Consider the following 27,003-nt stretch of genomic DNA (forward strand, 5'->3'; position numbering starts at 1 on the left):
TATTCATCAGTTACCTCAATCATAGAATCAGTACAGTGCAGAACAAGGCCATTCGACCCATCGAGACTGCACCAGCCACAATCCCACCCAGCCCCTATTCCCATAACCCCACATATTTACCCTGCTAATCCCTCTGACACTAGGGTCAATTTAGCATGGCCAATCAACCTGACCTGCATATTTTTGGACTGTGGGAGGAAACCGGAGCGACTGGAGGAAACCCACGCAGACATGGGAAGAATGTGCAAACTCCGCGCTGACAGTGACCCGAGGCCGGAATTGAACACGGGTCCCTGGCGCTGTGAGGCAACACTGTTAACCACTGTGCCGCCTCTCAACATTACATAGTTTGACTTATGCATTTTTACATGACACAAACTTTCTTTTCAGCACAAACAAGAATCCGTATCATAACCTAGTTCCAATTTCGAGGTGAAGGAGATCTACCTTCAATGATTTGCTCTCAAAGAACAAGATCTCATAACAAGCTATCCAAACAGTGTAGTGTCGATTAAAACATCGCACATTATTTTAGCTTTTACAGTTTTGCAATTCAATCAAAAGTGTGACAAAAAGCTACAATGGACGATGAACAAATCAGGATTCTAAGATGCAAGGAGCTCAGAGCAGAACAGTTGCAGTTTCAATTTTCAAATCGCACTCTTCCTTCTTGGGCCCTACTATGGCCGCGATAATTTTTCACACACAACTTACATCTCCTGGTGCGACAACATCATTACAGAAGTAGCAGCCGAGCTTGTGGCCAGGAATGTTTGAGAAGAGCGAAGACCCTGCCGAGGTAGAATTGATGGCGGCAGCAGCCGCAGCCGGTTCTCCAGCCTCCTGTTTCGGCTTTTTCAGGCCATGTCTCATCACGACAAAGGTATCAAAGCCCAAAGCGGCATTAATAACCAACTGCAAGCAAAGAAAAATACCATTTACGTTCATGTTTAAGGCCCTTTTCTCCCAAGTATTTCAAGCCCTTTTTTGCCACTCCTTTGTCCAGTGTGGATTCTTACAAAAACTAAACTTTTGAATGCTTTACGAAGTACCTTTTAACTTTAGCAGATTCTGGTGGGTGCATTGACTCTTTATTCCTGACATCCAGTCTGCACATACATCACCCGAACTTCTGCAGGAGCAGTGCTGATTTATAAGATAGGCCCCAATATTTTTACTTAATGTGCAAAGAAGTGCAGAGAACACAGAAATAGACGTACTGGGCCAAAGTTGGCGAACATGAGCAAAGTCCTGATTACATTTACTCCTCCTATTCCTCCAATTCTCACCACCTCCCCCTCCTTTTCTTCATTCAGCTAATCTAATCTAATCTTGAATGTTGACAGAGTCATGCTTCAACCACTAACCAATGAGGTGAATTCCACAGTCCCCCAACTCTCAGAATAAAATGTTCCCTCTTCTCTCAATCTCTTACAAATCATCAATGACGCAGAACACTCTTATTTCTACTCTGCCCCAGATGTTCATTATTTTCAACATTTCTACACTTGTCACCTGAAATCAGCTCAAATTTTGATGGCAGGAAGCCTTTATCTGTACAAAGGCAAGATAAATTTCCATTACTGAATCAGTGGGTGAGGACATTACCACCAAAAGAAAGAGTTGATATGTTATTGACAGGTATCACTCATGAATGCCAAGGTATGGCCATTTCCAATAACAGAAATCAGATTTGCCCTTGATTGTAAACAGCATACCAGCACAAAGTTCTTTTTAATTCATTCATGGTAGGCGAGGCCAGCATTTATTGCCCATCACTCATTGCCTTTGAGATAGTGGTGAGCTGTCTTCTTGAATCGCTGCTATCCATGTGGTGGATGTATACCCACAGTGCTGTTAGGGAGAGAATACCATGATTTTGACCCAGTGACAGTGAAGGAACAGTGCTATATTTCCAACTCAGGACGGTGAATGGCTTGGGGCCGGGATCTTCCAGATGGTGTTTCCAGGTATCTGCTGCTCTTGTTCTTCTAGATGGTAGCGGTCGTGAGTTTGAAAGGTGCTGCCTAAGGAACTTTGGTGAGTTCCCACAGTGTCTCTTATAGATGGTGCACACTTCTGTACATCGTTGGTGAAGGGAGTGAATGTTTGTGGAAGGGGTGCCAATCAAGCGGGTTGCTTTGTCCTGAATGGTGTCACTCATGACTTGTACCTTGTAGATGGTGGACAGGCTTTGGGAAGTCAGGAGGTGAATTGCTCACAGCAGGGTCCTAGCCTCTGACCTACCATTGTAGTCACAGTATTTATATGGCTACTCCAGCTCAGTTTCTGGTCATTAGTAACCCCCGGCATGTTGATAGTAGGAGAATCAGTAATGGTAATGTCATTGAATCTCTCTTGTTGAAGATGGTCATTGCCTGGCACCTGTGCGGTGCAAATGTTACTTGCCACTTGTCAGCCCAAGTCTGGATATTGTCCAGGTCTTGCTGCATTTGGACATGGATTGCTCCAGTATCTGAGGAGTTGCAAATGATGAACGCTGGAGAAACTCAGCAGGTCTGTCAGCATCTGCGGAGAGAGAATAGAATCAATGTTTCAAGTCTGGATGACCCTTCGTCAGAGCGGGTCCAATGAAGGGTCATCCAGACTCAAAACTTTGGCTCTATTCTCTCTCCACAGATGTCGTCAGACCTGCTGAGATTTTGCAGCATTTTCTGTTTTTGTTTCAGATTCCAGCATCCACAGTATTTATCGAGTTACAAATGGTGCTGAACATTGTGCAGTCATCAGCGAACATCCTCACTTCTGACTTTACGACGGAAGGTCACTGATGAAGCAGCCGAAGATGGTTGGACCGAAGGTACTACCCTGAGGGACTGCCGCAGTATTGTCCTGGAACTGAGATTGACCTTCAGTAACCACAATCATCCTGTCTTTTGTGCTAGGTGTGATTCCAACCAGCAAGGAGTCTTTCTGAAATTCTGCAATGACTCCTTGGTGCCACAGTCAAATGTGACCTTGATCTCAACAGCAGTCACTCTCGTTTCACCTCCAGCGTTCAGCTCTTTTACCCATGTTCAAACCAAGGCTGTAATGATGTCAGGAGCTGAGTAGTCCTGGTGCAATCCAAAATGAGCATCAGTGAGCAATATATTACTAAGCAAATGCCCTTGATGACCCCTTCCATCATTTTACTGATGATCGGGAGTAGATTGATGGGGTGTTAATTGGTCAGGTGGATTTGTCCAGCTTTTTGCGTACAGGAAATAAGAACAAAGAACAAAGAACAGTACAGCACAGGAAACAGGCACTTCGGCCCTCCAAGCCTGTGCCGCTCCTTGGTCCAACTAGACCAATCGTTTGTATCCCTCCATTCCCAGGCTGCTCATGTGACTATCCAGGTAAGTCTTAAACGATGTCAGCGTGCCTGCCTCCACCACCCTACTTGGCAGCACATTCCAGGCCCCCACCACCCTCTGTGTAAAAAACGTCCCTCTGATGTCTGAGTTATACTTCGCCCCTCTCAGCTTGAGCCCGTGACCCCTCGTGATCGTCACCTCCGACCTGGGAAAAAGCTTCCCACTGTTCACCCTATCTATACCCTTCATAATCTTGTATACCTCTATTAGATCTCCCCTCATTCTCCGTCTTTCCAAGGAGAACAACCCCGGTCTACCCAATCTCTCCTCATAGCTAAGACCCTCCATACCAGGCAACATCCTGGTAAACCTTCTCTGCACTCTCTCCAATGCCTCCACGTCCTTCTGGTAGTGCGGCGACCAGAACTGGACGCAGTACTCCAAATGTGGCCTAACCAGCGTTCTATACAGCTGCATCATCAGACTCCAGCTTTTATACTCTATACCCCGTCCTATAAAGGCAAGCATACCATATGCCTTCTTCACCACCTTCTCCACCTGTGTTGCCACCTTCAAGGATTTGTGGACTTGCACACCTAGGTCCCTCTGTGTTTCTATACTCCTGATGACTCTGCCATTTATTGTATAACTCCTCCCTACATTATTTCTTCCAAAATGCATCACTTCGCATTTATCCGGATTAAATTCCATCTGCCACCTCTCCGCCCACAAATACCTAGGCAATTGCCCACATTGCTGGGTAGATGCCAATATTGTAGTTGTACTAGAACAGTTTGTCTAGGGGTTCAGCAAGTCTTGGAGTACAGGTCTTCAGGACTATGGCTGGAATATTGTCAGAACCCATAGCCTTTACACGTCTCCCAGTGCCTTTTAGCCATTTCTTGATATCACGTTGAGTGAATTGAATTGGCTGAAGACAGACATCTGAGATGCTGGGAACCTCCTGAGGAGGCCATATGGGTCACCCACTTGGTACTTCTGACTGATGATTGTTGCAAATGCCTGGATGGAGGCAGCAACAACAACACTCATGATGTTTGACACCCACTGGACAGTTCACTTGGTCAGTGCCTCTGTCACTGGAGTCATTATCTAGCCTCTCCACTGTTGCAGCAATAACGCAGAGTCTACAAAACACACAACAGCAACTCATCAGGGTTACTTCAACAGCATCTGCCCTCCCTGTGACTTCTATCTGAATCGCTGGGCCTCTGACGCAAATCTTTGTCTCGTCACTGGACATAGGTGAGGTCCCAGAGGATTGGAGGATAGCTAATGTGGTCCCGTTATTTAAGAAGGGTAGGAAGGATAACCCGGGTAATTATAGGCCGGTGAGCTTGACGTCCGTGGTGGGGAAGTTGTTGGAGAAGATTCTTAGAGATAGGATGTATGCGCATTTAGAAAGGAATAAACTCATTAACGATAGTCAGCATGGTTTTATGAGAGGGAGGTCAAGCCTCACTAACCTGGTGGAGTTTTTTGAAGAAGTGACCAGAATGGTTGACGAGGGAAGGGCCGTGGATGTCGTCTATCTGGACTTTAGTAAAGCGTTTGACAAAGTCCCTCATGGTAGGTTGGTGCAACAGGTTGGATCTCATGGGATAAAGGGGGAGGTGGCTAGATGGGTGGAGAACTGGCTTGGTCACAGAAGACAGAGGGTGGTAGTGGAAGGGTCTTTTTCCGGCTGGAGGCCTGTGACTAGTGGTGTTCCGCAGGGCTCTGTATTGGGACCTCTGCTGTTTGTGATTTATATAAACGATCTGGAAGAAGGTGTAACTGGGGTGGTCAGTAAGTTTGCGGACGACACAAAATTGGCAGGACTTGCAGACAGTGAGGAGCATTGTCAGAGGCTACAGCAGGATATAGATAGGCTGGAAATTTGGGCAAAGAAATGGCAGATGGAGTTCAATCCTGATAAATGCGAAGTGATGCATTTTGGTAGAAATAATGTAGGGAGGAGCTATACGATAAATGGCAGAACCATAAAGGGTGTAGATACGCAGAGGGACCTGGGTGTGCAAGTCCACAGATCCTTGAAGGCGACGTCACAGGTGGAGAAGGTGGTGAAGGAGGCATATGGCATGCTTGCCTTTATAGGACGTGGCATAGGGTATAAAAGTTGGGGTCTGATGTTGCAGATGTATAGGACGTTGGTTCGGCCGCATTTGGAATACTGCGTCCAGTTCTGGTCGCCACACTACCAGAAGGACATGGAGGCTTTGGAGAGAGTACAGAGGAGGTTTACCAGGATGTTGCCTGGTATGGAGGGGCTTAGTTATGAGGAGAGATTGGGTAAACTGGGGTTGTTCTCCCTGGAAAGACGGAGGATGAGGGGAGACTTAATAGAGGTGTATAAAATTATGAAAGGCATAGATAGGGTGAACGGTGGGAAGCTTTTCCCCAGGTCGGTGGTGACGTTCACGAGGGGTCATAGGTTCAAGGTGAAGGGGGGGAGGTTTAACACAGATATCAGAAGGACATATTTTACACAGAGGGTGGTGGGGGCCTGGAATGCGCTGCCAGGCAAGGTGGTGGAGGCGGACACACTGGGAACGTTTAAGACTTATCGAGATAGCCACATGAACGGAGTGGGAATGGATGGATACAAAAGAATGGTCTAGTTTGGACCAGGGAGCGGCACGGGCTTGGAGGGCCGAAGGGCCTGTTCCTGTGCTGTATTGTTCTTTGTTCCACCAGGAAGCACAGGAACAGCAATGTCATGGGAACACCAATATAGCACAAAGTTCCTTTCCAAGTCGTGCACCATATTAGTGACTCCAGCTCCAAAGTACGTGTTAAACTTTGCGAGGAGAGAAAAAAAGGCGTGGCCCTCATGTCATTCCCACAGTGGGCCAGCCTGACGATGCTAACTAATTTGATTCAAGCGTGAAAAATGGACTCCTGAGTGAGGTAGCGCAAAACTGTGGCACCACGCCCCCATATCAGTCAACAACTTCAGGATAGATTGAACAGGAGAAATATGCTTTTAAGTCTGGAGTATTTTTGTGACAGTTTTGTGTATTTTTTACTTTTTAAACTTGCAAATGAAAGCAGAAAACTGGTCAGTTAAAAGAACGATCTGCCCAACGTCAAAAGATTTAACTCCGATCATTCATTACTGGTCTTTCCCCCATCAGCAGAACCTGCCACCGAGCCATTGCTGGTAGACAAGGAATTGAGGTGCAAACAATATTGTACCCAGGAGGCGTTACCTTCCGCTGACTGGCTGCGATGACTGTGGGTAACCAGCGACTCTCCCGAGTGTCCATCAGCAGGAAGATTACATCATGCGAGCAGATGAGTGCCTCCAGCTGTTCCACATCCTTCTGAGCCTGCTGCATAGTCACTGCGGAAAAATCTACCGGGTGACCTGGCATCGGTATGCTGAGGTTAAATCCTTCCACCTTCTGTAACGAGGGAAAAAAGGTCAGTCGTGAGTCATCTTTACAAAGGTGTACAGCTTGTGGAAGAGCTGAACAGTATTGCAATGTATGATATTTGCAAAGTGCCCTTGGTATTGCTTAGGGAAGGTGCTGAACGTAAGCTTCTGACATGTTAAGATGGCAACATGGTTGGGAAGGAGGCTGCAGAAACCAACTCCACAAAGCTACTTTCTCTCTGGAATCTACAACCATCACCACCTGACATGGGCATTGAATAGAAAAATTGAATTTTGATACAATGTTTAAAGGAAAATATGACAACAGGAAGGATGGTTTGTGAACCCGAAGTCTGTGTTTTTGGAAGATTTTTAATAAGAACCATCCTGCATTTATATAGCACCATTCACATCACCATATTACAACATAGCTGATAAATCAGTTAATTATTTTTGAAGCATTTTGCAGACAAACTTGGCAGCCAATTAACACTCATCTAGGGCTTACAACAAGCAATCACATACATGGCCATTTAATCTATTTATGTAAATATTGATTGAAGGATAATTTTAGATCGAGAGAAATCATTGTTCATGCTTCAATAGCATCACAAGATCTTGTATAGATCCTCTACCTGGTGATGCAGTGCTGGTCAAACGGGCGGCACGGTGACACAATGGTTAGCACTGCTGCCTCACAGCGCCAGGGATTCAGGTTCGAGCCCCGGCTTGGGTCACTGTCTGTGTAGAGTCTGCACATTCTCCCAGTGTCTGCGTGGGTTTCCTCCGGGTGCGCCGGTTTCCTCCCACAGTCCAAAGATGTGTGGGTTAGGTGGATTGGCCATGCTAAATTGCCCCTTAGTGTCAGGGGGACTAGCTAGGGTAAATGCATGGGGTTACAGGGGAGGGGGCCTGGGTGGGATTGTAGTCGGTGCAGACTCGATGGGCCAAATGGCCTCCTTCTGCACTGTAGGATTCTATGAAACTCTTCAATATTCCAAAGCAAGAGGCTATTGTTAACATGCGAGACTGGGTGCCAAGAACAGCAGACTACGGAGGTGCCAGCTTGGTCCAGTGGTAGCACTCTCTTGCATCGGAGTCAGAAAGAGAGGGTTCAAGATCTACTGAAGGGTTGATGCTTCAGTGTAGTACTGCGATAAGTGCTATCTTTCAGATGCGACAGTAAACCTTGACTGTTCACAACTGCCTGTTCAGGTACATCAAAACATTCCTTGGTACTGCAGTATAAGAAAATGAAGGTGGTGTTTCCACAGGTGTTTCCACAGGTGTTGCTCTTGGGGTTAAAGGGATCAAGGTATATTGGGACGGGAGGGCAAGATCAGGATATTGAATTTTATGATCAGCCATGATCAAAATGAACGGTGGAGCAGGTTCAAAGGGTCGAATGGCCTACTCCTATTTTCTGTGTCTATGTTTCTATGTTTCTAGTCCTGATGAACATGCCAACACATCAGAAGTAGTTGAACTCATCGTGATCTCACCCGCTGTTGCATTTGATATTGGCGGTGTAGCACGCTGGGACATCCTGACGATGCGAACGTTGCTATCTAAATGCAGGCTGTATCCTAGCTTCTGCTTTGTTTGAGTGCCATCAGTGAACAGGAGCCGGGGCCCACCCCATCCTCAAACCCTCCCCCATTCCAACCCAGTTTGCTGACAGCAGTTTCTTCTAATAGTAGACATGCTCTCGCGTACCTAACTAAACTGAGCCCTTCAAATACAGCATCAGTTTGAAGAAGAATTCTTTATGATCAATTCATCACTTCATTAATTACTTGACAGCTTTCTTCATATCGTAACATTTACAAGGAGCCTGCAACAGATCAGTAATTTAACATGCTGGTGCAGTCTCAGCCATTCTGCCTGCAGTACGAGTATCCTTTTACACTCGGTCTTTACCGTACGCATTTACAAAATGAAAAATAGATAGAAAACATGCAACTCCAAGTGCATGGGAGAGAGTTTTAGCATGCGACAATATTCAATGTACCACCCAAGATAAGTTTTTAAAAGAAATTACGAAACGTATATTTTTAAAAATTCCCTTCAGAGGATAAACATCATTCTGGTCACTTTCTAAATTGCTAATGCATTCTAGAGAAAGCAGAGCTCTCAGCCAGCGCTGAAGGTCACAGGTCTGTATATAAAATTCCACACAGATACGCAAGGCAGCAGAAGCTCCTCCTCACCGGGAACAGACACTTACAAGCACAAATGGTAACCAAGCAAGCTGCTGATGAATAAGTCATCCATCCATTTCACAATTCTTTTACACTTCGAGCCGCCTTTGCGCTATTAACTGAGGGGGGGGGGGGCGGTCATTTAGGTTTTTGTTTTGCGAATAATCATCGCAATCAGCAGAACATAGGCGGCATTCAGACAGAAATAGAATGAATTACATTTCAGGTATGCTCAAAATCTGCCATTATACATTGGCAATCTATCAATGTAACACTCGAGGACAGTGTTCAAAGGACTCAGTCCACTTTTCTTTAATGCCAGAAGCAATAGATTTTTCAAACTGACAAAGTAATGAAGGGGGCAGGCTAAAAGCAACGTTTTAAGTAAGAAAGGAAGGGAAACTAGTATTTTGGTATTCATCCATCATTAATAATTCCAGGCTGTGAAATACACTCCCTTGCTGCTTATTCCCAGTGCAGACTCCAGCTACACAACTATCAGCGCAAGTCATTATTCCTCTTCATTTGTTAGCTCCAGGCTTGAGATGATGAAATGAAATAAGGATTGCTTTTGCAATCTTAAACATCCTGATCATTAGCAACAATCCAATTTCAGAATACAGGAATAACCAACTCTTTTGTTTGGTCGGTGTAGCATTTTCTTTTTTTTTGTTTAAAATGCCCTAAACCGAGTGCATTAAAGACACTGACTCACACTGGTACAGTTCCACTGGAACCAGCAGTGCTCTAATACCTCGTACAAGAAATCAACCTTCAAGGGGTCATCTGCACAGAGTGCTATTCAGCTGGGTGAGAAATTGCTTAAACAAATCCTAAACTGGCTGTCCTCAAAAAAGAAATGTTTGATTTGTTTTTACTGTTGGGAAACAGCCATTTTTGTAATTGGTGTTAACAGTGACCAATCTCATTCCTACCTTATGTATAGTGCCCTTTAAAGTTTATTTATTAGTGTCACAAGTAGGCTCACAACACTGCAACAAAGTTACTGTGAAAATCCCCTAGTTGCCACACTGTGGCGCCTGTTCAGGTACATTGAGGGAGAATTTGGCATGGCCAATGCACCTAACCAGCATGTCTTTTAGACTGTGGGGGGAAACCTGAGCACCCGAAGGAAACCCGTGCAGACTCCGCACAGACAGTGACCCAAGCCGGGAATCGAACCCGGGTCCCTGGCGCTGTGAGACAGCAGTGCTAACCACTCTCATCATTGGTGAAAGAACCGGTGTCAGAAAGAGACTTTGGAATTAAGCTTTTGCTTCAATGGAAGCAAATACTTTGGTGGCTTGCTCATTGCCAGTCTTTGAACTGACACCCGTGTCTGGATTATGAACTTGCTGCCTGCAAATACTCATGTCCCACTAAAACTTCCTAAACTAGACACTAGGGTGAGCTATGGTGGGAGGGCAAGCTACGCTGGTGGGGTGGGGCAGAGCGGCCAGGGGTGGGGGAGGGCCATCAGGTCAGAGCAGCCGGGGCGGGGGGGGTAGTTACGTCAGTTGGATGGGTCACAGACGGCGGGCGGGTGAGTTAAAGTCAACTTAGGGATTGAAAGAAAAATAAGGATATAGGAAGAAAGGCAAGACTGGCAAAGAAAGAAAAAAGGCGGCACAAAGGAAAGTCCATTTTTGAAAAACCATATTTTTAAACTTTTCAACAACCATTTTGGCAAGGCTGGAATGAGATTGAAGAATTTAAATAGTTCCCTTTTGGGGTTAGAGAAGTTGCCTGGCATTACATTAACAGCCATCACATCATTAATATGGCACTTATGCTATTAAATTCCAGCCCAAACTTTGAGGTAAGGCTAACAGCCAATTTATGGGCAAATTCCACAAATTCTTAAAAGTAACGGATAGAGGGGCACCTTAAGCATGAAGAAAATAGTGGAGTGACATAAACTAACCAGTAAATTCTGGACATGTGCAACTCATGGCGAATCTCTTAATCCTCCATGTTTACTAGCCAATTTGCGGATTATTAACAGCACGTTATTAAGAGGTGACCTTATTGAGTAGTGTAAAATTATGAACAATGTTGACAGGGTAAAGAAGAATATTCTATTTCCACTAGCTGGTATGTCAGTGACTCGTGGTTACAAATTTCAAGATGGTCAGCAAGAGAGCTAGGAGTGAGGTGAAGAGTAATTTCTTTACACAGATTTGTTGGGATTCGGAATGCGTTGCTTGTGGTGGACGCGGATTCCATTGGGAGTTTCAAAAGAAAGCTGGATACATATTTGAAAGTGCTGAATTTAGAAGGCTATGGAGATAGGGCTGGAGAATAGGACTAGCTGGGTAGCTCTTTCCGGAGCCGGTGCAGACCTGATGGGCCAAACGGCCTCCTTCCGTGCTGTGAAATTCTATGATTCTATGTATGGTTAACATTCTTGCAGCAATACCCTGCCCATGACATGTTTGCTGCTGAGAATTGCAGACAGTAATAAGCACTCACTCAATTAGTTGGTCCCTTGTTCTCTTTTGAGTGCCTGGTGGAAGTTACATCGATAGGAGGAATAAAACCTCATCTTCAAATTAGGCACTTTAGAGCCTTTTGGACTCAACATTGAGCCCAACAACTTTCTCCTCCATCTTGACCCATTTTTATACGTTTTGTGTCTAGTGTAATCCTTCCCTTACCCACAGGGCCATCTGTCACTTGTTCATAAGTTTTGCTTTGACTTTGATCTCCTGTTAACAAAGTTATCTTACCTTAATTCCACTATCAGCACCTTATATAGTCCTTAACACTGCCATTAACACTTTCTTTGTCTTATGCCCTACACATCTTTGTGCTCTCTCTCCTAGTTCACACCTATCCTGATCATCCCTTTTGCTCCACCTCCCTCTTCTGGTATAAAATCCATCACATTCCTCCCTCTCTTTAGCTCTGAAAACCTAAAAGGGCTCGAAACGTCTGTTTTTCTCTCCACAGATGCTGCCAGACCTGCGAAGTTTATCCAGTACTTTTTGCTTTCATTACATAAACAATAATAGGTGAGCTCACAAAGTCCATGAGAATAAGATTTTAAATCAGAGTGGCTGAGGGAATGTTTTCCCAAGTATTTAGGGAAACAATTTAAATTATTAGCAACATCCCACAGTGTTGCGGGCCACCCAATGGCAACTGAGGATCAGCAATGCAGGTAGAGATAGTCAGGGATTACCATATCCAAGAATGCATAATAATAATAATAATAATAATAAGGGTCTTATATAAGCAGGAGAGTTAAACCATGCAAATATTGTTTTAATTCTTGTCTCTGCTTCTTTCCCACCCTATCACATTCTTTTCCTCTAAGGTTGTCAATTTTCAATCTGGTGCAAGCAACTTTCCATATGCGTCCAATTAATTTTCTCATTCTCTCTCTCTCGCACTCTTTTTGCAACAATTTCCTTCTCTTATTCTGCTCTACTGTAGATCTCCCTGGGATCTCTGTATGGTATTTAACACACGTTCTTTCATTGATGTATTTTATTTCTGACTCTCAACTCTGTTAAAGAATAAGACGTTCAGCAGAACAGCAGCCACCCTCAACGGTTGGAGGTGGGTACCGGAATCGAGTGAGGGCAAGGAAAGGCAAGAGAAAAACTGGTGAACTAGGGACTGACAGCTCTTGAGGTAGTTGGAGAGGGGGAAGGGATTGGCTGCTTTTAAAGCACTAGAGTTGGTGATGATGGGGGAAGGGGCCAGCTCCATTCAAGAAGAGCTTGACTGGGGTTTAGTGGGGGGAGGGCACGGTGGCACAGTGGTTAGCACTGCTGCCTCAAAGCTCCAGGGACCCAGGTTCAATTCCGGTCTTGGGTGACTGTCTGTGTGGAGTTTGCACATTCTCCCCGTGTCTGCGTGGGTTTCCTCTGGGCGTTCCAGTTTCCTCCCACAGTCCAAAGATGTGCAGGTTAGGTAGATTAGCCATGCTAAATGGCCCCTTAATGTTCCGGGGTTAGGGGGATTAGTGGGGTAAATACATAGGGTTACAGGGATAGGGCCTGGTTGGGTTACGCTGGCGGAGAGTAGGTGCAGACTCGATGGGCCAAATGGCTTCCCTCTGCACTGTAGGGATAGGATGGATTATAAAGCTGGGTTCTTACACTTGCAAGAACTGATAACTGGACACTAGGATCACGAATTATGTAACGGAGGGGGGAGGGGGGGGGGAATGTTGAATCTAGTAGCGTCAGTGGAACGATGTTGAAAATTGGTTTAAATTGAGAGCTCTGATCAGGATTGGGCAGGGTGACTGGAATCTACCAGGACCCAGGAGAGCGAGAGGGGTCTGCCTATATTGTGATTTTGTGTCCTACTTCCCCAACCTCTCTGTTCCCCCGTCCACGACACCTCCACATTTGGGTTATTCTGCAAGCAGGAACACTCCAGTAGTTTGTGCGGGTTCAATTCTTTTTTGGCAGCGGAAATTTCCAGAATGAAAACTAAGCTGTGCAAACGCCTGATTTTCCACCGGCGAAATAAGATTGTAAAATTTTGCCAGGCGTCAAATGGCAGTCTGTTAATTGTCACAGATTGAAAAGGAACAGGCTGGAAACAGTTCCAGCATACTCTGTGTCTGGGAAACATCAGTCGAAGAGTCCAGGAAAACAGTGCAAGCTCTGGAAATAGACTAGAACCTCAGGCCCAAGAGAAAAGGCCAAGAGCCAGTATTTAAAGATTGCAACTAAGATTGGTGCGTTGAGATATGTTTACTATGCGATATAAATTATATTTTGAGAGATCCATGTGAGCACCCAAATAATCATCAAAAATTCTTAATACTTTTACTGTGGCAATGGAATCTGCGTGGAAATGTAAATGAGTTTTTCTCAGTTAACTTTGGTAATTCAGTTAAATTTGATGAGTCCACTACGACTCTCACCAACTTTTACAGGTGCACCATAGAAAGCATTCTTTCTGGTTGTAACACAGCTTGGTATGGCTCCTGCTCTGTCCATGACCGCAAGGAACTACAAAAAGTCGTGAAAAGCCCAGTCCATCACTCAATCCAGCCTCCCAATCGTTGACTCCGTCTACACTTCCTGCTGCCTCGGAAAAGCAGCCAGCATAATCAAGGACCCCATGCACCCCGGACATTCTCTCTTCCACCTTCTTCCATCGGGAAAAAGATACAAAAGTCTGAGGTCACGTACCAACCGACCCAAGAACAGCTTCTTCCCTGCCGCCATCAGACTTTTGAATGGACCTACCTCGCATTAAGTCGATCTTTCTCTACACCCTAGCTATGACTGTAACACTACATTCTGCACTCTCTCCTTTCCTTCTCTATGAACGGTATGCTTTGTCCGTATAGTGCACAAGAAACAATGCTTTTCACTGTGTACCAATACGTGACAATAATAAATCAAATCAAAACTTTCTGCCACAGTTTCTCAAAAACTTTGAGATTTCTCAAGAAATATTATCAAAGAAAATAAGTAATATTATTTATCAACCTGATTTTTATGTATACAGGTCGCACCACAGACTAACTAAAATAACAACATAACGGAACATCCACATTGCTCCAGTTCATGATCGGTTGGTTAAAATGGAGGAAAAAGTAAAATCAGCAGTCTTGGACAATGTGACACTAAAGGATCTTATAGAATACAAAACTAAATATTATTATATGTGGCCACAAGGAAAATCTACTGCTGTTCCTTGGCTGAATTTATAGTTGTGAGACTGAAGTTAAACAGAATTTGGCAGTACATTCAGCAAGGATTCATTGTGACCAATATTTTTTTGTAGAAACTGTTTTCAAAGTCTTTGAAAACAAAAAGGGTACAGAATCCAAGCAAGGATAAAGAGGATTGCAACAAGTAAACTGCACCCATTGCATTGAAAATCAAGCGCAGTTTACCAAAGTCAATCATTTTTCAGCGTATGCATAAATAATTATGAAGCGCTGCCACTAAAAATGAATGCAGTCCAGCCAGCTGGCTTGCATTTATTTCCAAGATTAAAATCTATTATATCTCACTGTGTCAACCAGTTTTATTTACTTAAATAAAATTAACTCTGCTCACTTTCAAATATCACAAATGTTAAAAGTGGCACAATAAAAACATTACGTACTAGTTATTGAATGATCAAATGCTAAAGTGTCTCCCAGCCTTGCTAAACTCAATGCTTTTAAAACGGCAAGGTTTTGTCTATTTCCTTTAAAGCCCTTGCCCTTCTCATGCCACACAACAATCAACCAAAACAACACAAGATCTTTCCCCCAGGCCTCAAAGTTGTTCATCATACTGTGCCACTTTCCAATGACTGTGTTACCCTATTAGTTATCAACTTAGTGAGCAATAAAGTAGTCTGTGAAAATCTGACTGACAATATAATCTCACAATTTTATTTATTTTGTCACAAGTAGGCTTACATTAACACTGCAATGAAGTTACTGTGAAATTCCCCTGGTCGTCACACTCCGGCGCCTGTCCGGGTCACACTGGAGGGAGAATTTAGCATGGCCAATGCACCCTAACCAGCACGTCTTTCGGATTGTGGGAGGAAACCGGAGCATTCGGAGGAAACCCATGCTGACACGGGGAGGACGTGCAGAGTCTGCACAGCGATCCAAGCTGGGAATTGAACCGGGGTCCCTGGCGCTGTGAGGCAGCAGTGCTAACCACTGTGCCACAATCTGTGATAGACTTCCTATTTTATCTGCACAACCACTAATTGCCTAAACACAATTACATGTCTTAGAAGGGAGGAAGGTCTAACTTTATCCGTCTTTACGACAGGCAAAAAGAAACCTCCCCCAGCCCCCCTCCCCCAAACCAGACATTTAAAGTTCAGTAGAAATGATTGTAGAAATAGTCGTGATGGAATGTAACCACGCAGAAATAGATATGGTTAGAAATATAAACTTCATTTAATAGCTTGTCAATGAAAGGTTCAATATTGTCGTGTGTATTCCAATGCATTAATGAGGCACAGTTTAATTAATTTATTAGTGTCACAAGAACGCTTACATTAGCACTGCAAAGAAGTTAGTGAAAATTGTTGATCCAGAAGGAACTCGTCCAGTGTAGGCAATAAAAAAAAAATCAAAACTTACTCCAACTTATAAATCAAAGAAAAGGTTCAATAAAGAAACTTTATTACTCCAAACTCAAGACCTCACGCTGGGCCTTTCCAAGTAACCTTACAATTCCCAACAGGTTCTTATTTATACTGAGTCAGCTGACCATCACATCACTGTCATTGGCTACATAGTTTACTGGGTCAGCTGACCCTTGTAGCTTGTTACCAATGGACACATTACAACAGATGCAATGTTATCACCGGTTACATTCTAACGAAAATTCCCCAACATTCAAGGTTACGTACACAAGAGCACAAGAAAGAGGAGGAGTAGATCATATGGCTCGTCGAGCCCGCTCTGCCATTCAATGAGATCACGGCTGATCTCTGGCTTCAGCTCCATTTACTTTCCCCTTCCCTTCCACCTATGATAATGTATTAATTGAAAATCTACATTATTCAATTGTTACTTTTGACCCTAGGTTCACATTATAGACTATACCGAATTTGGAGCTACATTTGAAAACTCTCAATGATGCCCATAGAACTGGTATGAAAATAGCACGTGGAGATGCCGGCGTTGGACTGGGGTAAGCACAGTAAGAAGTCTCACAACACCAGGTTAAAGTCCAACAGGTTTATTTGGTAGCGCAAGCTTTCGGAGCGTTGCTCCACCAGGTGAGTGGAGAATTGGGTTCACATACAGGGCGTATATAGACACACACTCAATTGCAAGGTAATGGTTGGAATGCGAGTTTTAACAGGTAATCAAGTCTTTACAGGTACAGAAAACGCGAGTGGAGAGAGGGCTAAGCACAGGTTAAAGAGGTGTGAATTGTCTCAAGCCAGGACAGTTGGTGAGATTTTGCAAGCCCAGGCAAATTGTGGGGGTTACAGATAGTGCGACATGAACCCAAGATTCCGGTCTGAAAACAGGATGAGGAAATCACACTGATATAGCCAAGACACTCTTCTGAAGTTGGGATCAAAGCATATTATGATTGAACAGTGGACATTTTACCCTAAATCTGGCCAATCTGTACTCAAGCTGGAGCCCTTGGTACTAAATCTGAGTGTAAAAAATGTAAATTTGCCCCTACCCCCGTGTCAGCATCCCTCACAATTTGCACAAGTATTCACCAAAAGACTTTGAAAGAAAATCTGTGTGCGCATTTATGGTTCCTGTAATCCAAGGAAATTAATTCCAAAATAAACTTTCTGGACAAGTTTGAAAAGTAGCCACGCTGTAACCCCTCTCCCCAACGTAGAAAATCCTCAAACGTGACAAGTCTCACGGAGCTTTAATAACTGCATCTAAGGTTTAACGATAAACATGGGAATCTCCAGTGGCCTTGCTCACTAATATTCAGCAGACATGGCCTATATCAGTTGTGTTTGCTGCAAGAGGCTGAGATATTTCAGCATCAGCACTGGACAAAACAAGAAAAACAGATGTTCTTTAAGCTGCAGCCTCCAAGGAAAATAAGATCAAGATCATTATAGCATGACCTACTGAATTCAATGGAGTAGGGCCATCTCATAATGCCAACAGACTGGGATTTTTACAGCATTGCTCCTTGATGTAAATGTATCATTTCATAAAATCACTACAATGCAGAAGAGGCTATTTGGTCCATCAAGTCTGCACCGACTCTTTCCCCCACTCTATAACCCCACACATTTATCATGGCTAATCCATCTAACCTACACATCTCGGGACACCAAGGGACAATTTAGCATAGCCAATCGACCTATCCCACACGTTTTGGACTATGGGAGGAAATCGGAGCACCCAGACGAAACCCACACATACATGGGGAGAATGTGCAAACTCCACGCAGACAGCCACCCAAGGCCAGAACCGAACCCGGGCCCCTGGAGCCGTGAAGCAGCAGCAGTGCTAATCACTGTGCCACCGAGCCGCCCCCATTTGTGACAATCCACAAGGTCTTTTATGCAAAAATGAACAATGGATTTTCCTTTTAGTTGATGAGGAAGTAACATGATTATGGGGGTGGAGATGAAAAGGAATTACGTAAAGCACAACTGGTACCATGCACACAATAAAAAAGGTTCAACAAACAATAGAAATAATTCCTGGGTCAATCATTACTTTAAAATGTGGATCTTAACTGGTTGGTACAAGAATTGGTTGTTTGGTCTTTCTCCTTGAACCCACTTCTACTCTATGCAGGTGACATGTGCTGTGTACTTACAATTTAAAAGGGACCTCTGCAAAGACTGGGGCTTTTAACAGCTTTATACGGCTAGACAGAAAAATACGTACTTTTCTTGATTGGATTCATTATCACATGCATTGGGTTACAGTGAAAAGTATTGCTTCTTGGGTTCAATTAGACAAAAACATACCATTCATAAAGTACACAGGGGAGAAGGAAAGGAGAGGGTGCAGAATATAGTGTTGCAGTTACAGATAGGTTGCAGAGAAAGGTCAGCTTAATATATAATAGGTCCATTCAAAAGTCTGATGGCAGCAGGGAAGAAGCTGTTCTCAAGTCGGCTGGTACATGATCTCAGAATTTTGCATCTTTTTCATGACGGAAGAAGGTGGAAGAGAGTGTGTCCAGGGTGCGTGGGGTCCTTGATTATGCTGGCTGCTTTTCCGAGGCAGTGGGAAGTGTAGATAAAATCAATGGATGGGAGATTGTTTCGCGTGATGGACTGGGCTCTGTTCAGAACTCTTTGTAGTTTCTTGCGGTCTTGGTCAGAGCAGGAGCCACACCAAGCTGTGATACATTCGGAAAGCTGAGAGTCGTAGAGGACATGGGCGGCACGGTGGCACAGTGGCTAGCACTGCTGCCTCAGCACCAGGGACCCGGGTTAAATTCCGGCCTTGGGTGACTGTGTGTGTGGAGTCTGCACGTTCTCATGTCTGCGTGGGTTTCCTCCGGATGCTCTGGTTTCCTCCCACGGTCCAAAAGACATGCTGGTTAGGTGCATTGGCCATGCTAAATTCTCCCTCAGCGTACCCGAACAGGTGCCGGAGTGTGGCGACTAGGGAATTTTCACTGTAATTTCATTGCAATGTGAATGTAAGCCTACTTGTGACACTAATAAATAAACAAACTTTAAACATGCGGAATTTCCTTAGCCTCCTGAGAAAACAGAGACATTGTTGGGCTTTCTTAACTATAGCGAACGCGTGGAGGGACCAGGACAGGTTGTTGGTGACCTGAACACCTAGAAACTTGAAGCTCTTTTCATTCATGGATGCTTTCTAAGTTAACTCTTCTTATCCCTGTGACTAAGAGTTTCCATTTTAACTCAGTGATTAGAATCTTCTATGGAACAAGAGGAGTTAATGAGAAAGATTAAGCAAGAACAATCCACAACCGATGGTTCCAGCTGGCAGCCTACATCAGCTGTGGCTGACTGCCAATGACGCCATTAACAAGGCTGTAATATAAACATAATCCACTGCCGATGGATTTAAAATATAAAATATCTCCAGCCACATGGAACACTTGTTTCTCAGATTTGCTTTTCCTCCTTCTTTAAATTCTGCGCTTGCCACTCTGAAGGGAGACCGTTAAATGCAATTTGCACTGTGAGCGATTAGATTCTGCAGCCAACGACTGAGGTACGGTACGAGGTTCTTTCCTTCACCCTCATTACCCCTTCCCTTGTGGAAGAAATGACCCCTTCTCGATATCATCATTGGAATTTCATCGGAACGCAATGGGGAAAGTGTGAGACTCCAAAGATGTGTAGGTTAGGTGGATTGGCCATGCTAAATTGCCCCTTAGTGTCAGGGGGACTAGCAGGACAAATACGTGGGGTTACGGGGATAGGACCTGGGTGGGATTGTTGTTGGTGCAGTCTCGATGGACCGAATGGTCATCTTCTGCACTGTAGGGATTCTATAATTCTTGCCCATTTTCTTGATTAATTTGTGTAATGTAGACAATGCTGAGAAGGCCAGAATTTATTGACCATCCTGAATTGCCCTTGAAAAGGTAGTGAGCCATCTTCTTTACAACCGACAGGCAGAATGGAAAAGGAGTAGGGGTAGCCCTAATAGTCAAGGGTGACGAAAGGACATCGGTGAGAAAGGATCTTGGCTCAGAAGACCAGGAAGTAGAATCAGCGTGGGGAGAAGATTAGGAAGAGTCTGAAAATGCTGAGGGAAGCAGTTGATAGGTCCATCTAACACAGTGATACAACTGGAAAGAACACTAAACAAGAAATTATTGGAGCTTGCGACGAAGGTAATGTTATAACTGAGGGTGCCTTTGAATATTCTAAAGTTGCACAGAATTCAGACTTTGTGTCACTTACCAAAATAATCTGAAGCGGTAAAATACGATAAAGCAGGAACCACTGCAGCAAATGCAAAACAACTCCAGCATCACAACTGAATCCTCCCCCAAAACAATTTGACCATTTTCTGGATTTGTTTTAATCAAACCAACTGGATAGCGTACACAAATTCTAATGAATCAACCAATCTGCACCAGAAAAGTTAGGGAAATAAGATTGTCAAATTGGCTATTGCTCTACTTTGATAAAGATTTTAATCCAAAATAAATCTAATATGGTGGATATTTTATGCTGGAAGCTTCTTAAAGCTATCCAACATAAACCTCTCTCCTGGGTCATATATACAATCAGCGCTGTGTTTAAATGCAAAATGACATTTGAAAATTTCCCGCCCCAAATCCCAAAAACATATTTTAAGCCATTATAAAATATTTAAGCGCTTTTTGTGCTGGTCCTCAAACAATGTTGCCCATCAGGCACCAGTATAAACAACTATGAGGCCGACATTTTGGGTGGGATTTTCCAGCCACGCTCGCCCCAAAACCGGAAAATCCCACCCAAGGTCAATGGACCTTTGCATGGTCCCTCCTGCCTCCCCCCTCCATGGTGGGCGGAATGGGAAAATTCCTCCCTCCCCCTCCCCGAGTGTTTTTATTCATTCACTGATGTGGGCGTCGCTGGCTGGCCAGCATTTATTGCCAGCCCCTGACTGCCCTCCATTTCAGAGGACATTTGAGAATCACCCACTTTGATGAGTGTCTGGAATCACATGCAGGCCAGGCCAGGCCAGGCCACGATAGCAGATTTCCTTCCCTAAAGTAAACCACATGTTTTTTTTTCCAATCAATCGACAATAGTTTCATGATTATTAGGCTTTTAATTCCAGGTTTTTATTGAATTCAAATTTCACCATCTGCCACAGCGTGATTCGAACCCGGGTCTCTGGATTATTAGTCCAGTGACAACACCATTTTGCCACTGCCTCACTCATGGGTGTCGTGCAGTTTCCGCTGTAACATGGGAAAAAGGAAGAATAGGCAATTTAGCCCAGTGAACCTTAATGCCAGGGATTTAGGTTCATTTACAGCCATGGGTTGCCGTCTATGCGGAGTTTGCACATAGTCCTCCGGTTTCCTCCCACAGTCTAAAGATGTGTAGGTTAGGTGAATCAGCCAAGATAAATTGCCCCTTGGTATCCAAAGATGTGTAGTTTAGGTGGATTAGCGATGATAAATGCACGGGGCGGACCGAGGTAAGATGCTCTTTTGGAGAGTCAATGCAGAGTCAATGGGCCGAACAGCCTCTTCTGAACTCAAGGGATTCAATGGAAAGCATTTCTCTGCCTTTATGATCCCTATCCCTTGATACCTTCACCTAACAAAAATCCATCTGCTTAAAAATTACAATTAGCCCAATATCCGTGGAAGTGTCCCAGATTTACACCGCCCTTTATGTGAAGTTTCCCGCTTCACTCCTGAACAAGATCCAGCTTCAGTTTTAAGATCATGGTCCTCTGTTATCCATCATCCTGTCAAAGGAGATCATTTCTGTATCTACCGCATCAAATCCCTTTATTGGTTTAACAGTCTTGATGGGCATGTTATCATAATTTTGTTCTTCTTGCGAATCTGCATCATACCCCTTTCCACGGCCTGTATATATTTCCTGCAGTTCAGTGACCAAAACTGAGCACAGTACTGGAGATGGCGTCTGAATAAAGTTTTCTTTAACTAAACTGGGGCAGCACGGTGACACAGTGGTTAGCACTGCTGCCTCACAGCGCCAGGGACCTGTGTCCGATTCCCAGCTTGGGTCACTGTCTGTTGCGGAGTTTGCACATTCTCCCCGTGTGTGTGTGTGAGTTTCCTCCGGGTGCTCCGGTTTGCTCCCACAGTCCAAAGATGTGCAGGTTAGGTGGATTGGCCATGCTAAATTGTCCCTTAGTGTCAGGGGGACTAGTTAGGGTAAGTGGCAAGAGGGTAGGGCCTGGGTGGGATTGTGGTCGGTGCAGACTCGATGGGCCGAATGGCCTCCTTCTGCACTGTAGGGTTTCTATGATTCTAAATAATTTATACTGTCATGAGGTGTGGGCATCACTGGCACCAACTGCCCTCTGAAATGGCCCAGCAAGCCACTGAGTTCAAGGGCAACTAGGGATGGGCAATAAACGCTGGCCAGCCAGCGATGCCCATGTCCCATGAATGAATTTAAAAAAAGAATTTTAAAAAACTTGTGGACAACGCGTGCTCAATTAATGCTTCAAGCACCACATATTTTGATCACTGGCTGTAAAGAGGGTTTGTCGCAATATGCCAACACCCTCTGTTGGCTGAAACCAAGTACTGCAATAGTGGAGCGATGAATAATCAGATATTTTTCATTGATGACATAAAAGGTAAAATCATGAACAACTAAATTGATGCATCATCAACCTGGCACTGGTGCCTGCAGACAGCACAGGGAAATTGTACTGACAACACTTGTTACAACCCGGTTAGGGACCAGTAATATTTTATTTAAAGTAGACAAAATTTGAAATCCCAGGTATTTACTAAGAGAATAAAGCCACAAGACTACTAAGTTTACAAGAAGTAGAAGAAAGTTTGATATACAAGAGTCAACAAAGCAAACAGTCAATACTACCTATCGTGTACTCTTTAAATAAAAACAAAGTCAACATTAATTAACTGGTAACCTGCGGTCAAACACACCACAACACTCAAGAAGCTGGACTTCATCCAGGGCAAAACAACCTGCTTAATTGGTACCCCCTACACCAACATTAACGCTCTCCACCAATGACACACAGCGGCAGAAAAACAAAGAGAAAGGCATACTGAAAAACTGAAGTGAGGTTATCGAACGGCTGGGCTGAATGGTCTGTTTCCATGCAGGACATTTCATGTAATCCTATATAACCTTTAAAATAAAGTTCGCTGTATCCTTGAAAAGGACAACTTTTCAGAAAACGAGGAAAGAACAGGAGAATGGGATTAATTGCTTAGCTATTTCAAAGATGGCACAACTATTATACTTCCATGATGAATAAACCACAGATTTCCCACAGTCTAATGCATGCTTCTACAGCGCTGGTCTAGTACACAATAAAATTCTCTGAGTGCAGAGTTTCCACAGTACCATTTAACAAATAGTCAGGAAGGGACAATCCAGCTGTATTTCTCAGATTGCAGAAAGTATACTTTGGGAGGAAATAGGCCATTCTAAAATCAAACACAGGAGCCTGCCTGACGGCAAAATGTACTGCTTCCAGCACAAAGGGATGGACTTCTTTGTGATGCACCAAACAGAACTGGATTTTTATGAAGGAGAAATACAGGAAGGTTGGATCATCAAACTGAGGGCGGAACGGTGGCACAGTGGTTAGCCACTGGGCGTGTGGCGACTGAAGTTTATTTATTAGTCACAAGTTGGCTTACATTAACACTGCAATGAAGTCACTGTGAAAATCCCCTAGTCGCCACACTCCAGCGCCTATTCGGGTACACGGAGGGAGAATTTAAGCCCATCGAGCCTGTACGGACAACAATCCCAACCATGCCCCTATCCCCGTATGTTAGAATGTAACCGGTGACAACTTTGTATTGGATGTAATGTGACTAATGGGAACAAGATGCAAGGGTCAGCTGACCTAGTAAACCATGGAACCAATTACAGAATGATGTAATAGCTGACCAACTGATTCACTATAAATAAGGAACTATGTAGAATTATGGAGAGTTTGGATTGGCCCATGGCGAGGCCCCAAGGTTGGAGTAATGATGTGTCTTTATTAAGCCCTTTCCTTGATTTATAAGTTGGAGTAAGTTTTGTTGTATTTTCATTAGCCACAATGGTACATAGTTCCTTATTTATAGTGAATCAGTTGGTCAGCTGACTATTACATCACTGTAATTGGTTCCATGGTTTACTGGGTCAGCTGATCCTTACATCTTGTTCCCATTGGTCACATTACATCCAATACAAAGTTGTCACCGGTTACATTCTAACAGATTCCCTTTGTTTTTTTTAATTTTTTCAAAATAATTTAAGACAACCATCCTCCAGTGTTCTTAATAACTTTCCAGTACCTGCACCCCTTTTTGTAAAACAGTCGGATTCCTGTAGATTTGCACCAACCCAGTTAAGTTTGGAAACTTCCTTGTTTTCCAGCATTTGCTTAATGCTGGCCAAATCAATTCTTAATCTTTTCTCCGCTACACACTTTGTTGAGTGAACATTGTCCACATAACACTCAATTGGTACTTTCTTACCCGATGTGCCCATAAAAAATAATTCTGTTAATGTGTCAGACAAATATATCCCTATAACCAACGGCTCCACTAACGCTAGGGTTTCAGCCGCCAATGTGCTTTTGACTACCCTTTTTATTTTCTTTCCTTCCCAGGCCAAGGGGCAACATTTGCCTTCCTTACCTACCAGCAACATTATGAATCCGGCACCGCTTGAATGTCCATCTGGTAGATTAGCATGTGAAGCATCACTAAACACAACCAATTTCATATCTTCCGGTTCCCCTAGTGCTGGGAATTTAATTACACACCGTAACCCCATGTGTTTGCCCTGCTCGTCCCCCTGACATTAACGGGCATTTTACCATGGCCAATGCACCTAACCAGTACGTAGTTCGAACTGTGGGAGGAAACCGGAGCACCCAGAGGAAACCCACGCTGACATGGGGAGGACGTGCAGACTCCGCACAGACAGTGACCCAAGCTGGGAATCGAACCCGGGTCCCCGGCATTGTGAGGCAGCAGTGCTAACCACTGTGCCACCCAGGATTTCCACAGCAACTTCATTGCAGTGTTAATGTAAGTCTACTTGTGACGCTAATAAGTAAACTTTAAACTGAAGAAGCAGATACATAGGCCAGGTTTTTGAGAGGATTTCCAATGTCCCATTCATTTATCCATTCATTCACACTGGTTGGCTCAGTTTTAATTGAGGACAGCAAGCAACAATGACCAACTTATTCAACAATTATTCGGTTAAATTTCAAGCAGAAAAAGCAACAAATCAGTCTGTCTGCTTTTCAATCCATTCAGCGCTGCACATCTCAGCATCAATTGAACACAACGTACAAACGGGGCTTCGCAGGTCTTGAAAAGCCCTATGAAAATGTTCAAGTCTAAAAGGCTTTGAAGATGAATCAAACGTGAGTGAACACAATTGTAAAAAAAGGCTCTCATGCCGAATATATGCAAGATCAGTGAATCGTGATAAAAGAAACCTTTTTGCTCCTCTCCCCCTCGAATGCACTGAAAAATAATAAATTCTCAAAAGCTGAAATTAATACCATTTTAAATACTCTAATTACACTTGCATTAAAACAAGTTCCTGGAGATAGAATAGAATCCCTACAGTGGAAAGGAGGCCATTCAGCCCATCGAGTCTGCACCGACCACAATACCACCCCAGGCCCTATCCCCATGCTTCTACCCTAGCTAGCCCCCCTGATACTAAGGGGCAATTTAGCATGGCCAATGCACCTAACCTGCACATCTTTGGACTGTGGGAGGAAACCGGAGCACCCGGAGGAAACCCACGCAGACACGGGGAGAGCGTGCAACTTCCATGCAGACAGTGACCCGAGGCTGGGAATTGAACCCGAGTTTCTATGATTTCCTGGCGCTGTGAAGCAGCAGTGCTAACCACTGTGCCACAGTGACGCCCGTGTTTTTAATAAAGAGCAAGTTGTGTTTGCATTGTTGGAAATGGAAATAGAAAGGTGGGGTGCAATATACGCGGAGCTGGGAAAACCAAACGCTCGTGAGATCACGCCCGAATCTCCAGGTGTGATTTTTTTCTCCCAGCAGCTTTAATGCACTCCTGGCCCAGTAGAATGACTGTGCTGGACATTTAAGGTCAGGTAGTTAGTGGTAAGCTTGTCAAAACACTGATCTGTTTCTAATTAAGTGACCAGGTCAGTCTTTTGAGTTCACTCCTCATTTACAACATTGAGTCTCACCCCCTGACATGGACCACAAAGTGCCCCGTCTCAGCTAGTTGCACTCTCACAGAATCCCATCTGTGCAGGAGGTGGCCATTTGGCCCATCGAACCTGCAACGACAACAATCTTATGCAGGCCCTAGATACCCCCGTAACCCCACGTATTTACCCTGCCAATCCCCCTGACATTAAGGAGTAATTTACCAAGGTCATTCAACCTAACCCAAGCATCTTTGGACTGTGGGAGGTAACCGGAGCACCCGGAGGAAACCCATGCCGACACGGAAAGAATATTGGAATCTGTTGGTTCAAATAAAGACTTGAACACAAAGATCTAGGTTGTCATTCCAGTGCAGCAGTGAGGGAGTGCTGCACTGTTGGAGGTGTCATATTTGACTTTAAGCAGGCACAATTCCAGCAAGAACTTTCAGCAGGCATTCAACAAAGCTCCAAATAAGAGGTTGTTAACAAAAGAAAGAATGCATTGAATTGCAGCCAACATAGAATCCCTACAGTACAGAAGGAGGCCATTTAGCCCATCGGGTCTGCACCGACCACAATCCCACTCAGGCTCTATCCCCATAACCCCACATATATACCCTAGCTAGTCCCCCAGAGGGGCAATTTAGCATGGCCAATCAACCTAACCCGCACATCTTTGGACTGTGGGAAGAAACCGGAGCACCGGAGGAAACCCACGCAGACATGGGGAAAACATGCAAACTCCACACAGTCACCCAAGCCAGCAATCGAACCCGGGTCCCTGGCGCTGTGAGGCAGCAGTGCTAATCACCA

General features: G+C 44.3%; 1 protein-coding gene across 1 annotated transcript in view; it reads right to left on the reverse strand.

Annotated features, from left to right (window-relative positions):
• Positions 1–27,003, reverse strand: part of atg7 (ATG7 autophagy related 7 homolog (S. cerevisiae)) — a 160,197-nt gene that overhangs the window by 105,268 nt on the left and 27,926 nt on the right. Inside the window, exons 12-13 of the mRNA XM_078209731.1 lie at positions 6,554–6,748; positions 715–915 (exon numbers count right to left, since the gene is read on the reverse strand). Coding sequence (XP_078065857.1) covers positions 715–915; positions 6,554–6,748 — 396 coding nt within the window. The remainder of the gene's footprint in view (positions 1–714; positions 916–6,553; positions 6,749–27,003) is intronic.

The sequence above is a fragment of the Mustelus asterias genome, chromosome 3, assembly GCF_964213995.1.
Source record: "Mustelus asterias chromosome 3, sMusAst1.hap1.1, whole genome shotgun sequence".
Classification (NCBI taxonomy): domain Eukaryota; kingdom Metazoa; phylum Chordata; class Chondrichthyes; order Carcharhiniformes; family Triakidae; genus Mustelus; species Mustelus asterias.